Below are 14,287 nucleotides of genomic sequence, written 5' to 3'. Positions count from 1 at the left end.
TTGTAACCCCCACTTCAGTAATGGAAATAAATATATAAATACATTCTTACCTCCGTAATCTGGGCAACCCGATTGGCTTCATCATCTGTCATTTCTGAGAGGCATTTTGCTACACTGACATACAGCTCTAGATCATTTCTCTGGCAAAGAAAAATCACAAACACGTCAAAACACAAGGTAACATAACAGATATAGTCTCCATGTTCTGACGAATTATTAGATTTACTTATTTCCATGAACAGCAGCTTATGAGATATTAATCAAACCAAATATATAGCCAATTTTTATCATTTAAAAAAAACATCTTTCTTGGGTGGCCTGGCTGGCTCAGTTGGTAGAGCAGGTGACGCTTGATCACAGAGTCATGAGTTCAAGCCCCACACTGGGCATAGAGCTTACTGAAAAACAGAACAAAAACCACCTTTCCTATTATTTTATTTATGTGGCTGTACTTATTTGTGTGGCTGTACTTTTTTCCTCTTATCAGAATCCATCGTTCCAAAGAGATTTTTTAATTTCTTTGTAAAACTACAATTCAGGAATCTGTTGGGGGAGGGGAAAGGCTAGGATTACATCACTTCATATAAGCAAAATACAGGACCATTGTGCCCAACGTGTTTCCAGGCGCAACGTGGAAGCACTTCTGAGCCCACTCATCTTCTGCATTTGGTAAAAAGCCCAAGGGCGTATTTCCTGGTGTAGCACTGAGTAACCCAGGGCTCAGCTTGCTCCCAACTTTGGTTCTAAATATTCAACCTCAATTTAGATCTTGGAAGCGAACACATTCCTTGTGAAAAATGCGGTTATTTCTTCCTAGCCTTCCTGCCACATTCTTAAAACATACACCTCCCTGCTTTGCCAAAAGGGCTTTCAAAAATCCCAAACATAAATTGTCGGGAGTGTAAATATTTTTGTTCCTCACCCGAATCTTATTTGGCAGAAGGTCGAAAATGTTTCCCGTAGCTTCAGAGAGCAGACTCCAGAGGTGGTGGGTGGGGCTGGGCAGCTTCATGGCCTGACCCAGCCCCTGCAGGGCGCTCGTGCGCAACTCAGCCTGGGCAGGCGGGGAAGCGGCTCTACAAACGGGCACCATCACATTTTCAACGAAGCCCCGGATCTGTTCGTCAGAGACGTGTTTTACCCACAGAGGCGTCGACACCAGGAGGTACTTCTTGATATTCACCTGGAAGCGAAAGAAAAGAGGTCAGAAACAGGCACATCTGGGTTTGCGGTGCTCAAAACCTTGAGGCTGTCCCTGTGTTTGAGGGCAGGATGAGAGAAGAAAGGTTCGCGTTACTTCTTGGCCCCACAGGGCCCCCAGCCTCGTGGTCCAATGGGCCACCAATGCATGCAATTTTGGCTGTTGCTACCAGGACTTATGACGCACAGTGACTCGTGGGTATAGACGGCATCTGCCGATCCACCCGTGAACCACCCTGCTTAATCCATGGGTCTTTTCACAAGGAGGAAAATACTGGGCTACTTCTTGACATACATGACAGCTGCTGTTCAGTCTTAAAAGGTCACATTCTCTGGCAAGAACCAAAATCCTGAAGATGAAAGGCTCCTCTGCAGGAAATGGACTCATTGGAATACCTGATATTATTAATTTCTTCTTCCAGGAAACATAAGGAAATCAAAGGACTGGCAGGCCAGGACCATTGCTGACCACACAAATGGGGACATGACCTTGGCTTTCTGGAGGTCATGAGAGCTGAAAAGGGGGCACAGTTTGAACATAGCTGTGTGCCAGACATGTTAAGAGAGGAGGCCGAGAAGCTCTTAGGAACACAGGTATGCTACCAAAGGAGCAGCGAGTCAGAAAGAAGTCGTCTTAAAAAAAAAAAAAAAAGGAAAGAAAAGAAAACCTGACACAGCCCAGTAAATTTCAAAAAAGTATCAGCATGGCTGCATGAGTTAGCCAACCAGTTCACTGGAAAGAACGTGCCATTCCTGATCTTCTTTGTAAATGAGAAGATATATTATTAAGAAAATGAATTCACAAACTTCATTTGTTCATTAACATAGATAATAAGAGAGTCCACAATCACAGACAAATGCCAAAAAGTAACAGGGAAGTGGGAGGAGAACTAAATTCTAGAAAGATTTTTGAGGTAAACAAGACAGGCTGTTCAAGGTATACCTGACTCAAAAGGAAGGAGAGGTTCACAGAACAGTGTCTTAGACACAGATTCGGAGTCAGCTGGACTCACTCTGTTTATTGGCAATATAAATTTTGTTTAATTGCAACCTGCCTCAGTTTATCAACTTGTAAAATGGAAACAAAAAAACTGGACTTCTCAGAAATGAAATAAGCCAGGCATGAAAGACTTCATATTGTATGATGCCTTTCTAAAGAATTTCTAAAGCTTATATGAAATTGAAATTTATTAGGAAAGTTCTCTAAAAAGAGAAAAACTATAGAGACCAAAAGCAGATCAGAGGTAGCCTGGGTCTGAGACTGGGAGTGGGGATCGTCTCCAGGTGGGGACAAAGCAGTTTTGGGGAGGGGGTGATAGAAATATTACTGGGGATGGACAAAAATGTATAAATGTCCTGGAACTCATCAAATTGTACACTCAACACACCCATACTTTATGGACTATAAATTATAACTCAAGGTTGAAAAAAGAATCTGCCAGAATTGAAGAGAGATTCAGTCTGCTGTCCAAAACTGCTCACTGAGCGCTTACAAGTAGCGGGTACCTAGCAAGCACCGGGTACTGGCAGCCGGATGGGAGGTGCTTGGGCCAGACACCTCAGGGTCATTGCTGACACGGGGACGCAGCCCTCAGTCTGTCCCCCTTCAATTAAGGAGCACGAGAATACATAGCAGAGCTTAGAAGACAAAAGGGCGGGACAGGAACTGAAGTTAAAAGACCGAGGAACAAATATGAGAACTTTACACTATTCTCAAGGAATTAAAGCTTCCTGAAGAATAACAGGATCAATTAACTTAGGATCAATTGGTAAACCTCTAAGGAATCATGGAATGTGGGGTTTTTTTTTGCTTTGTTTGGTCCTAGCTTTGAATACATTCAAATTTATACAATTTGTTAATTTTGCATTTTTAAACAATCTGGCTCCTTCTGTCATAGATACTGGGCTACGTTACTTCTTCCTCAGCACTTTGCTCAAGCCACACATCCTGGCAGAGATGTTCTCCCCCCTTCACCTACATCCCCCCCCGCACCAGCACCCCGCCCCATGCCTCTAACTTGATGCCTAACAAAACCTTCCCAAGCCTTCAGGGCCCACCTGAATTGCTGCCTTTTCTGTGAAAGGGAGGAATCATATATGGATTTGCCATTCTCTTAACACCCACTGAACCAACATACTGCATATCCTAGAGATAAGCCGAGGTTTCAATAACACCACGATTTTCTAGCTGTACGATCTGGAGAAAGGACCTTTAATATCTCTGGCCATCATTTTCCTTTTTCATAATCAACGGGAGCCGAAAGCACGAACGCCGACGGCTAGGGCAGAGGTCTGAATCACACACTCTCCCAGTCTGCTGGCCAGCGACCGCCAAGGCCCCGAGTTTTAGAAAATCACATCTGTCCATTCTTGACTTTAAGAATGCACACAGCAATGAGCGCTCCTCTCCCCCAAAAGAACCGTATCCGCCTGCTGCCCAGCATCCTTAAATTTGACTTACGCTCAGACCGTGGATCAGCGGCGGCATCACCCACAGTCCCAAGAGCGCAGCTGCATTCTGGGATGACTGCGCCTGTGTCACCATAATTTCAAGGCACAGTTGCTGGATCTCTTCCCCTGCAAGAGAAGGTAAGAATATAGGTAATACAGCTGCTCCTGGGACTCACTGTCAGGCTTCCATGTCTCAAATCAAAGCATCTGCTGGTATGACTTCTCCCAGTGACAGTACTTGAGTGAACCAAAAGATATGCCAAGTGACCTTTCCACTATGAAGCAAAGATTGTACCCACTGGCAGCAGAGGGGTAAGTCTTGGAACTGGCAAGGGCCATGATCTTGCTCAGGAAATTTCTCTTGTGATGTCCTAAGAAATCTAAAGAATCTAACAAAAACGTGAGAAAAATTCTAGATAAACTCCCTGTCTCTGTTTTCCCCTCCTCTCCACCTTTCATTCTGAAGACAGAGAAATCTGTTTATGTCCATAAGGACTTAAAATTGTAGCCACATGGAGCACCTGGGTGGCTCAGTGGGTTAAGCCTCTGCCTTCGGCTCAGGTCATGGTCTCAGTGTCTTGGGATCGAGCCCCGAATCAGGCTCTCTGCTCATTGAGGAGCCTGCTTCCCCCCCTCTCTGCTGACTTGTGATCTCTCCCTCTGTGTCAAGTAAATAAATAGAAATCTTAAAAAAAAAAATGGTCACCACATTCTCTTGCAATCCAGACTTTTATTAGCCCGATTCCCATCAGCAGGCATATTTTCCCAACCAGACCTTTTCTTCTTTTTTCTAAGGATTTATACTAAAACACGAACATTTTTAATACAGCACATAAAAACAGGGGAGGCTCGGGAGAACATACTTTTCAAACGAAATCTCCAGAAACACATTACGGTGACATCGTAGTTATAGAGGTATTAGGTTAAAATGAAAGCATTTAAATGCAAAAACTGTGTATAGTCAAAAATCATCTTTGATTATCCTTTCAGTTGTACATAAATTACAGTTTACAAGTCTTTCTGCATATCATATGTAAGCGAGCACCCCAATGTAAACAACAGAGCAAACACTGCAAATACACACACACAGAGTAATACAGCACTGTTAAAAAGTGGTTCTCCCCAATCTTTTTCTTAAGGTGGGGGGGGCAAGTACATGGGATTAAATCTGCATACGCTAACATCATAAAAGAGGCTGTGGTAGGTGAATAAGAGGTGTGTGCTCCCTCTGTCTCTCCTCACCAAGTGTCTGTGGTAAAGAGAACATCGGCCCTTAAAGATGCCGCCATCCTAATGCCTGGAGCTGTGACTATGTTGTGTTACCCTGCTTGGCAGAGAAACTTCTGAGAAGTGGTTGAGGTTAAGGACTGCTGAGGTGGGGAGATTATCCTGGATTATGCAAATGGACCCATTAATCACATGAATCTTTAATGTGGAAAACCTTTCCCGGTTGTAAGGAACCAGAAAGAGGACAGTGTGACAAGGTTGTGGCTCTCCGTCACAGGCTTTGAAGATGAAGAAACAGGGGGACACAAGCCAAGGAATGTGGGAAGCCTCTAGAAGCTGGGAAAGGGAGAGAAATAGATTCTCCCTGCCTTCGTCTGCTTGGGCTGCTCTAACAAAATATCACAAAACGGCTGGTTTATAAACAATAGAAATATGCTTCTCATTGTTCTGGCAGCTGGAAGTCTAAGATCAGGGTGCCAGGATGGTCAGGTTCTGGTGGAACCCTGTGTCCCCGGCTGTAGAATGCCAACTCTCGCTGTGTCCTCACACTGCAGGAGGGGCTAAAGAGCTCTCGGGGGCCTCTGAGGGCTCTATACTCATGACCAACTTACCTCCTAAAGGCCCCACATACCAACACACTAGGGATTAGGATTTCTACATACGAATTTTGGGGGGACAAAAACACAGACCATAGCACTCCTCAAGGCATCTAGGAAAGAACGATGTCGTGGCCAAGAACCATGCTGGACTTCTGATCGACAGAACTATAAGCTGATAAATTTGCAGCGCTTCAAGCCACTAAATCTGTGATAACTTGTTCCAGCAGCAACAGAAAACTAATGCTCCATACCACGGGGCGCTTCCTTGAATCCTAGAGCTCTCACTGTGCTTTGTGATGACCATCAAACCGGGCTTTCTGTGCAGTGTGATGACCATCAGACCTGCACCACACACGCAGCAACAGGCACATGTCAGCCAAGTACTGCTTTGATGAGCGCACTTGGCCTGTGTCCTCAGACCTCCTCCTCCTGCTCAGCCTCAGCAATCTAGAAAGTGACTCGGTGGAAGTAACCCAGCTCTTCCATCCAAGAAGACAAACCTCAAGATCCCAAAGGTCTCTCCAGTCACCACCGACTGTGACCCAGAATCTCTCTTTCTATTCAGGTCACATCCTAAAAGCAGGGTCCAAAGGCCTAAAAACATTTGATATTTACCAAAGTTTAGCCTCATAAGTGGAGAGAGGAGTGCGGCCCAGTTCACAGGAGGATACTGGTAGCTTTCTCCGACAGCTGAGATGGCTTTCATCACGACTTTGAGAAGGGAAGGAGGCACAGACTCGGGACCTGCGACAGAAAGGAAACAAATTAGTGAGACACCTTGACAGCACCGTGAGAGGGGGAAATGCCAACTTTCCCTCTTTCCAGTTTCAAACGATTTGGTAGCACACCTGCAACTGCGGTCGGGCCTTCAATTCTGTGCTCTCAACCTCAACCCCATCTGTTACAGAAGCCTGCTCCTTCTGTCCTTCTCTTTCCTATTCGCCTCCAGTTGCCCCCTCTCATCCGGACAGACACATCCCACATTACTACTTAGTTGTCCTCCATCCTCACCTGTGGGTACTTCATCCAACTTTCTAAAAAGAGTAACTGATCCACATTATTGCCTCATTACTCATTCACTCACTTCCAAAAAAAAAGGGAACTATTGCCTACTTGGGCACGGTCCCTTCAAACAACCACAAAGTCCCTCGGTGCCTGCGGCCCTCTCCCCCCAGCGCTGACTCTGCAGCCTGGGCCATGGTTGACGGCTCCAGGGGTGAGCACCTACGATACAGCTAATATCCAGGTTATTCAGCTCTCTACGATAGTACATAGCTTTACCATAATTTTTTAAATTAAATTTTATTTTTTTCAGTGATCCAAAATTCATTGTTTATGCAAATAATTTTTGTGTTTTGTTTTTTTAGAAGGAGGCTAGTTTGAAAATGACACGATGAGACACTGGAGTAATTATGAGTGGAGCCATAAGACACAGTCAGGGTTCGAGTAGCTACTGAGGGCCATATAAAAGTGAAGTTCGAAAGGAGCCAGAAATGATGTGCAAAAAAGTAAAACAGCAAGGAGAAGCAAGAGCGGCTGGATCAACATACGTGGCAGAAGGGAAATCAGCATCAGCAGAAAGAGCAGCAGACTCAGGAAAAGCATCAGTAGGAAAAGGAAAAACAGATAAGGATCAGCAGATAAGCAGCAGAATCAGCAGCCACTGAAAGAGGATGAAGCAAAGGGGTGGAGTCAGCAAAAGGAGTAACAGCTGCAGAAAGGACAAGCACAAGAGAAGAAGAAGCTGAGGCAAACGAGGCAGCCCGATCAGCAGGGGTTGAACAAGGAGGAAGCACAGGCAAGGACAGAGTCAGTGAAAGGAGCAACAGCTGCAGAAAGGAGAAGCCCAGGAAAAGGGAGAAGCTGAGGAGCACGATCAGCAGGGACTGAACGAGCGGGAAGCTGAGGTGGGGACAGAATCTGAAAAAGGAACAACAGCTGCAGAAAGGAGAAGCACCAAAGGAGAAGCTGAGACAGAAAAGGCAGCACGATCAGCAGGGACTGAACAAGGGGGAAGCTGCGGTGGGGACAGAATCTGAAAAAGGAACAACAGCTGCAGAAAGGAGAAGCACCAAAGGAGAAGCTGAGACAGAAAAGGCAGCACGATCAGCAGGGACTGAACAAGGGGGAAGCTGTGGTGGGGACAGAATATGAAAAAGGAACAACAGCTGCAGAAAGGAGAAGCACCAAAGGAGAAGTTGAGACAGAAAAGGCAGCATGATCAGCAGGGACTGAACAAGGGGGAAGCTGTGGTGGGGACAGAATCTGAAAAAGGAACAACAGCTGCAGAAAGGAGAAGCACCAAAGGAGAAGCTGAGACAGAAAAGGCAGCACGATCAGCAGGGACTGAACAAGGGGGAAGCTGCGGTGGGGACAGAATCTGAAAAAGGAACAACAGCTGCAGAAAGGAGAAGCACCAAAGGAGAAGCTGAGACAGAAAAGGCAGCACGATCAGCAGGGACTGAACGAGCAGGAAGCTACGATGGGGACAGAATCTGAAAAAGGAACAACAGCTGCAGAAAGGAGAAGCACCAAAGGAGAAGCTGAGACAGAAAAGGCAGCACGATCAGCAGGGACTAAACGAGCGGGAAGCTACGATGGGGACAGAATCTGAAAAAGGAACAACAGCTGCAGAAAGGAGAAGCACCAAAGGAGAAGCTGAGACAGAAAAGGCAGCACGATCAGCAGGGACTGAACGAGCGGGAAGCTACGATGGGGACAGAATCTGAAAAAGGAACAACAGCTGCAGAAAGGAGAAGCACCAAAGGAGAAGCTGAGACAGAAAAGGCAGCACGATCAAGCAGGGACTAAACAAGTGGGAAGCTACGATGGGGACAGAATCTGAAAAAGGAACAACAGCTGCAGAAAGGAGAAGCACCAAAGGAGAAGCTGAGACAGAAAAGGCAGCACGATCAGCAGGGACTGAACGAGCAGGAAGCTACGATGGGGACAGAATCTGAAAAAGGAACAACAGCTGCAGAAAGGAGAAGCACCAAAGGAGAAGCTGAGACAGAAAAGGCAGCACGATCAGCAGGGACTAAACAAGTGGGAAGCTACGATGGGGACAGAATCTAAAAAAGGAACAACAGCTGCAGAAAGGAGAAGCACCAAAGGAGAAGCTGAGACAGAAAAGGCAGCACGATCAGCAGGGACTAAACAAGTGGGAAGCTACGATGGGGACAGAATCTGAAAAAGGAACAACAGCTGCAGAAAGGAGAAGCACCAAAGGAGAAGCTGAGACAGAAAAGGCAGCACGATCAGCAGGGACTGAACGAGCGGGAAGCTACGATGGGGACAGAATCTGAAAAAGGAACAACAGGTGCAGAAAGGAGAAGCACAAGAAAAGGGAGAAGCTGAGACAGAAGAGGCAGCACGATCAGCAGGGACTGAACGAGCGGGAAGCTACGGTGGGGACAGAATCTGAAAAAGGAACAACAGCTGCAGAGGGGAGAAGCACCAAAGGAGAAGCTGAGACAGAAAAGGCAGCACGATCAGCAGGGACTGAACAAAGGGGAAGCTACGATGGGGACAGAATCTGAAAAAGGAACAACAGCTGCAGAAAGGAGAAGCACCAAAGGAGAAGCTGAGACAGAAAAGGCAGCACGATCAGCAGGGACTGAACAAGTGGGAAGCTACGATGGGGACAGAATCTGAAAAAGGAACAACAGCTGCAGAAAGGAGAAGCACCAAAGGAGAAGCTGAGACAGAAAAGGCAGCAAGATCAGCAGGCACTGAACGAGCGGGAAGCTACGGTGGGGACAGAATCTGGAAAAGGAACAACAGGTGCAGAAAGGAGAAGCACAAGAAAAGGGAGAAGCTGAGACAGAAGAGGCAGCACGATCAGCAGGGACTGGACAAAGGGGAAGGTTAGGTGCGGACAGAACCTGAAAAAGGAACAACAGTTGCAGGAAGGAGAAGCACAAGAAAAGGGAGAAGCTGAGGCAGAAGGGGCAGCACGATCAGCAGGGACTGAACAAAGGGGAAGCTGAGGTGGGGATAGAATCCATAAAGGGAACAACAGCTGTAGAAAGGAAAAGCACAAGAAAAGGGAGAAGCTGAGGCAGAAGAGGCAGCAAAATGAGCAGGCACTGAACAAAGGAGAAGCTAAGGTGGGTTGAATCAGCAAAAGGGCAAATGCTGCAGAAAGGAGCAGCACAGAAGAAGAAGCTGAGGCAGAAAAGCCAGCAGAATCAGCAGTCCCGGGAAGAGGGGAAGCAGAAGTTGGGGCAAAGTCTGCTAAAGGATAAACAGCTGCAAAAAGGAAAAGCATAGGGAAAGAGGAGAAGCAGAGGTTAAATCAGCAGAAGAGTAGCAGAATCAGCAGATGCTGCATATGGGAAAGGAGAAGCAGGGGTAGAGTTTTTCTAGAGATGATACACAAAGAACCAATAATAATTTGGAAAGATGCTCAACATCCCTAATCAGTAGAGAATTGCAAATCAAACCACAATGAGATAATATCTCACAATGAGATAACATCCATTAGGACAACTACTATTTTTTAAAAAGGAAAGGAAAAGAAAATAACACGTGTTGGTAAAGATGTGGAGAAACTAGAGAAACAGGAACCCTTGCGGACTGTCGGTGGGATTATAAAATGGTAGAACTCCTATGGAAAACGGTATGATGGCGCCTCCAAAAACTAAAAACAGAACTGCCATGTGATCTAGAAATCCCATTTCTGAGCATATATTCAAACGAATTGCAAGCAGAAATCTTGAAAAGATGTTTGTACACCATTGTTCACAGCAGTACTATTCACAATGGTCAACAAGCAGAAGCGACCCAAACATCAGTCAGTGGATAAATGGAGAAACAAAATGTGATTGATACACACATGAAACAGTAGTCAACATTAAAAAGAAAGGCAGGGGCGCCTGGGTGCCTCAGTGGGTTAAAGCCTCTGCCTTCGGCTCGGGTCATGGTCCCAGGGTCCTGGGATCGAGCCCTGCATTGGGCTCTCTGCTCGGCCAGGAGCCTGCTTTCTCCCCCTCTCTGCCTGCCTCTCTGCCTACTTGTGATCTCTGTCAAATAAATAAATAAAATCTTAAAAAAAAAAAAAGGGTATTACTTACTAAAAAAAAAAAAAGAAAGGCAATCCTGTCATATGCTACAACATAAATGAATCTTGAAGACACTATGCTGAATCAAACAGCACGGTCACAACAAGACAAATACTGTATAAGTCTCTTTATATCAGGTATTTAAGTGGCCAAATTAAGAGAAACTGAAAACAGAATGATGGCTGCCAGGGATAATGGGGCAGGAGAAAGGGTAGACATCATTTAATAGGTACAGAGTTTCAGTTTTGCACGATGAAAAACATCTAGAGATTGGTTTTTACAACAATGTGAATATATGTAACACTACTGAACCATATACTTAAAAATGGTTAAGATGGTGGAACGCCTGGGTGGCTCGGTCAGTTAAGTGTCTGCCTTCAGCTCAGGTCACGATCCCAGGGTCCTGGGATCGAGTCCTGCATCGGGCTCCTTGCTTGGTGGAGAGCCTGCTTCTTCCTCTGCCTGCTGCTCCCTCACCCGGCTCATGCTCTCTCTCTCTCTGCCTCTCTAACAAATACATAAATAAAATCTTTAGGGGCGCTTGGGTGGCTCAGTGGGTTAAAGCCTCTGCCTTCGGCTCAGGTCATGATCCCAGGGTCCTGGGATCAAGCCCCGAATCGGGCTCTCTGCTCAGCAGGGAGCCTGCTTCCTCCTCTCTCTCTGCCTGCTTCTCTGCCTACTTGTGATCTCTGTCTGTCAAATAAATAAATAAAATCTTTAAAAAAAAATCTTTAAAAAAATTGTCAAGATGGTAAGTTTCATGTTGTGTTTTTTTACAATTAAAAAAAGTTAAAAGGAATGACTTCTGGTTTCCAGTTCTGCATGTAAGTAGCTTGAAAGTTCGCCACGCTGTCCTGATAACAAGTAAAAAGCTGAACAGACTAAAAAATCCACAATTCTTGGTTCTGCCACAGGGCAAATTGCTGCCCTGGTGATTGGAGAAATAGGCAGATGAACAGAGGGCGTAATGGTTTACCAGGCAAGGGTGTAGAGAAATCAGAACCCTCATATATTGCTGGTAGGCATATAAAATGCTATGGCCACTACGGAGAAAGAGTGTGGCAGTTTCTTGAAAAATTACACAGGATTACTATAGGACCCAGGATTTGCACTCACATATGTCCAAAAGAATTGAAAATAGGTGTTTAAACAAAGACTCGTACACAAACCTTCATAGCACCACCCATAACAGGCAGAAACAACCCAAATGTCCATCAACTGATGAATGAATGAAGTGTATATTCACACAATGGCATATTACTCAGCTGTAAAGAGGAATGCAGTTCTGATGTTCACCAGAACATGGGTGAACCTTGAAAGCATTATGCAAAGTGAAAGAAGCCAGTCACAAAGTGCCACACAGTGTATGATTTCACTTAAATAAAGCATACAGAACAGGCATATCCACAGAGACAGAGGCAGATTAGTGGTTGCTAGGGGCTGGGGGAAATGGGGAGCCAACTGCTCAACAGGTGCAAGGTTTCCTTTTGGGGTGCTGAAAATATTTGGGAACTACATAGTGGTGATGGTTGCACAACACTGTGAATCCAAGAAATGCCACTGAATCGAACATTTTAAAATGGTTAAAACAAAGAGTGCCTGGGTGGCCCAGTTGGTGAAACATTTGCCTTTGGCTCAGCTCATGATCTCAGGGTCCTGGGATTGAGCCCTATGTTGGGCTCTCTGCTCAGCAGGGAGTCTGGTTCTTCTTCTGGGGGGGGGGGGGGAGAGAGAGAGGGAGGGAAAGCACAAATGACAGACAGGCAGAGGGAGAAGCAGACTCCCCATTCATATATTGACGACGAGTAAATCCACGGTACTCATCCAGACCTTCCCTGATGTTTTACATTCTTATTTCCAGCTAGAGCCACCTCAAAAATCAGCATTTAAAAAAAAACAAGATTTTATTTGTTTGTTAGAGAGAGCAAAAGAGAGAGCATGAGCGTGGGGGAGGAGCAGAGGCAGGGGGAGGGAGAAGCGGACTCCCTACTGAGCAGGGAGCTGAAGCGGGGGCTCAATCCCAGGACCTCAAAAATCAGTATGTTTTCTTAGGCTAGTCACCAACTAACCTACTTCCTCCTCACCCTTGGAAAGGGAAACTAGTAGTGTACCTTCCAGTGATGTTTTTCTCCCCTCCGACAAGCGCTTTTTCGCTTTCTGAAAATGTTAAGAGCTCAACACATCTGCCACGTTTCTAGCCTCTGCTATGAATAACTGAAGCTTTATTGCTATTCCATCTTAAGATATAATACCAGGAGTGCAGGAAGTATTATCAGGGAATTTACCACTGCTCTTACAAAGAGAAGAATTTCTGACCAAAAAAAGTAAACATATTCACCAAAAAAAAAGGAAAAAATTCATTCATTCAATCACTGAGCATCTGGGGGTACCACGTACTGTTCCAGACATGAATAAGAGTGTTCAACAAGACGGAACAGGCACCTTCACTAATGGAGCTTATATTCTAATGAGAGGACAGACACACTGACAAGGAAAGAATCAGGTGTGATAAAAATCAAAATGCTGTGCTAGGAATTAACTGGTTGGCCATTCCCAGAACACCATCCTGGTTACACACATGGGGCAACTGTCCCTATATCATGTGGGCAGCAAAGTAGACATCACATACAGAAAATGAAGCTGCATTTTTGGGGTCGTTTTGGCATGTGATTCTCAGAAATGGCCTGATGAACTGGCAGACAGGACACAAAAATCTGTGCATAGAACTGCTTTTCTCTCCTATTAAGGGCATGAATCCAGTTTTACATTGGAAATCATTAATTCATAAGCAGATACCTTTAAATTCTTTTTTTTTTTTTTTAAGATTTTATTTATTTATTTGACAGACAGAGATCCCAAGTAGGCAGAGAGGCAGGCAGAGAGAGAGGAGGAAGCAGGCCCCCGCTAAGCAGAGAGCCCAATGCGGGGCCCGATCCCAGGACCCCAGGACCATGACCTGAGCCGAAGGCAGAGGCTTAACCCACTGAGCCACCCAGGCACCCCAATGAAAATGTCTCTCCTTTAAATTCTTTTTCTCAGGTCAAGTGTTTTCAAAATTACATAACATTTTATTCCAGGTCCTTCTACAGAATTTACTACAGAAATTTTGTTGTTTCTGGAGGATTTAGGGAATCAGGAAAGACAGACACCATGTGCTCTAACAACAGGACCCAGTGCAAAATATGACCATTTCACACATGCACACACAAAACCACACCCTATTTTATTGCTTACACAACAAGCTCTTGCGCCAACAACTTGCACTATATGTAACTACACACAACCACGCTTCACTATACACTCTGCACCTTGCTTCTCCACTCTTTGGAACTGACCTGATGCATAAGCAAGAGTTAGAAACAAGACCTTGAAGCAGGGAACAGAGGCTTGAAAATCAAGTAAGTGCTATGACACAATAAATCTTCCCCTTTTAAAAAAGGGCAGAGCATTGGTACTGAGAGGCGTAACTAGAATCACACAAAATTTTCCGCTATATTTGCAGGGAACTAATTCTTACACTAACTGGAATGAAAGGAATTATAGTAACTGTTAGGAATGGAGAAAATACTTGGCAGTTCCAAGCACGTGGTGGTTGGGGGCGGGGGGGGGGAGCAGTATGGAAAGAGGGGGAGTCCCACAACGGGAGAACAGAGTCACGTGGTTTGCTCCCCAGAGATCTTCAGCGCTGGACACAGGAATCCAATTCTAAGCAACGGGAATGATTAGCTCCCTTCTTGGCTGTGCTTT

At 45.4% G+C, this 14,287-nt stretch overlaps 1 protein-coding gene across 4 annotated transcripts in view; it reads right to left on the bottom strand.

The window, feature by feature from the left end:
- Positions 1–14,287, bottom strand: part of FOCAD (focadhesin) — a 304,380-nt gene that overhangs the window by 18,020 nt on the left and 272,073 nt on the right. For all 4 annotated transcript variants that reach the window (XM_047699424.1, XM_047699423.1, XM_047699425.1 and 1 more), the window contains 4 exons: positions 6,093–6,221; positions 3,662–3,777; positions 923–1,183; positions 51–140 (listed from right to left, as the gene is read on the bottom strand). In XM_047699424.1, the coding sequence (XP_047555380.1) occupies positions 51–140; positions 923–1,183; positions 3,662–3,777; positions 6,093–6,221 (596 nt within the window). The remainder of the gene's footprint in view (positions 1–50; positions 141–922; positions 1,184–3,661; positions 3,778–6,092; positions 6,222–14,287) is intronic.

Source organism: Lutra lutra, chromosome 13, assembly GCF_902655055.1.
Source record: "Lutra lutra chromosome 13, mLutLut1.2, whole genome shotgun sequence".
Lineage (NCBI taxonomy): Eukaryota > Metazoa > Chordata > Mammalia > Carnivora > Mustelidae > Lutra > Lutra lutra.
This window is presented reverse-complemented; position numbering and strand designations above follow the sequence as displayed.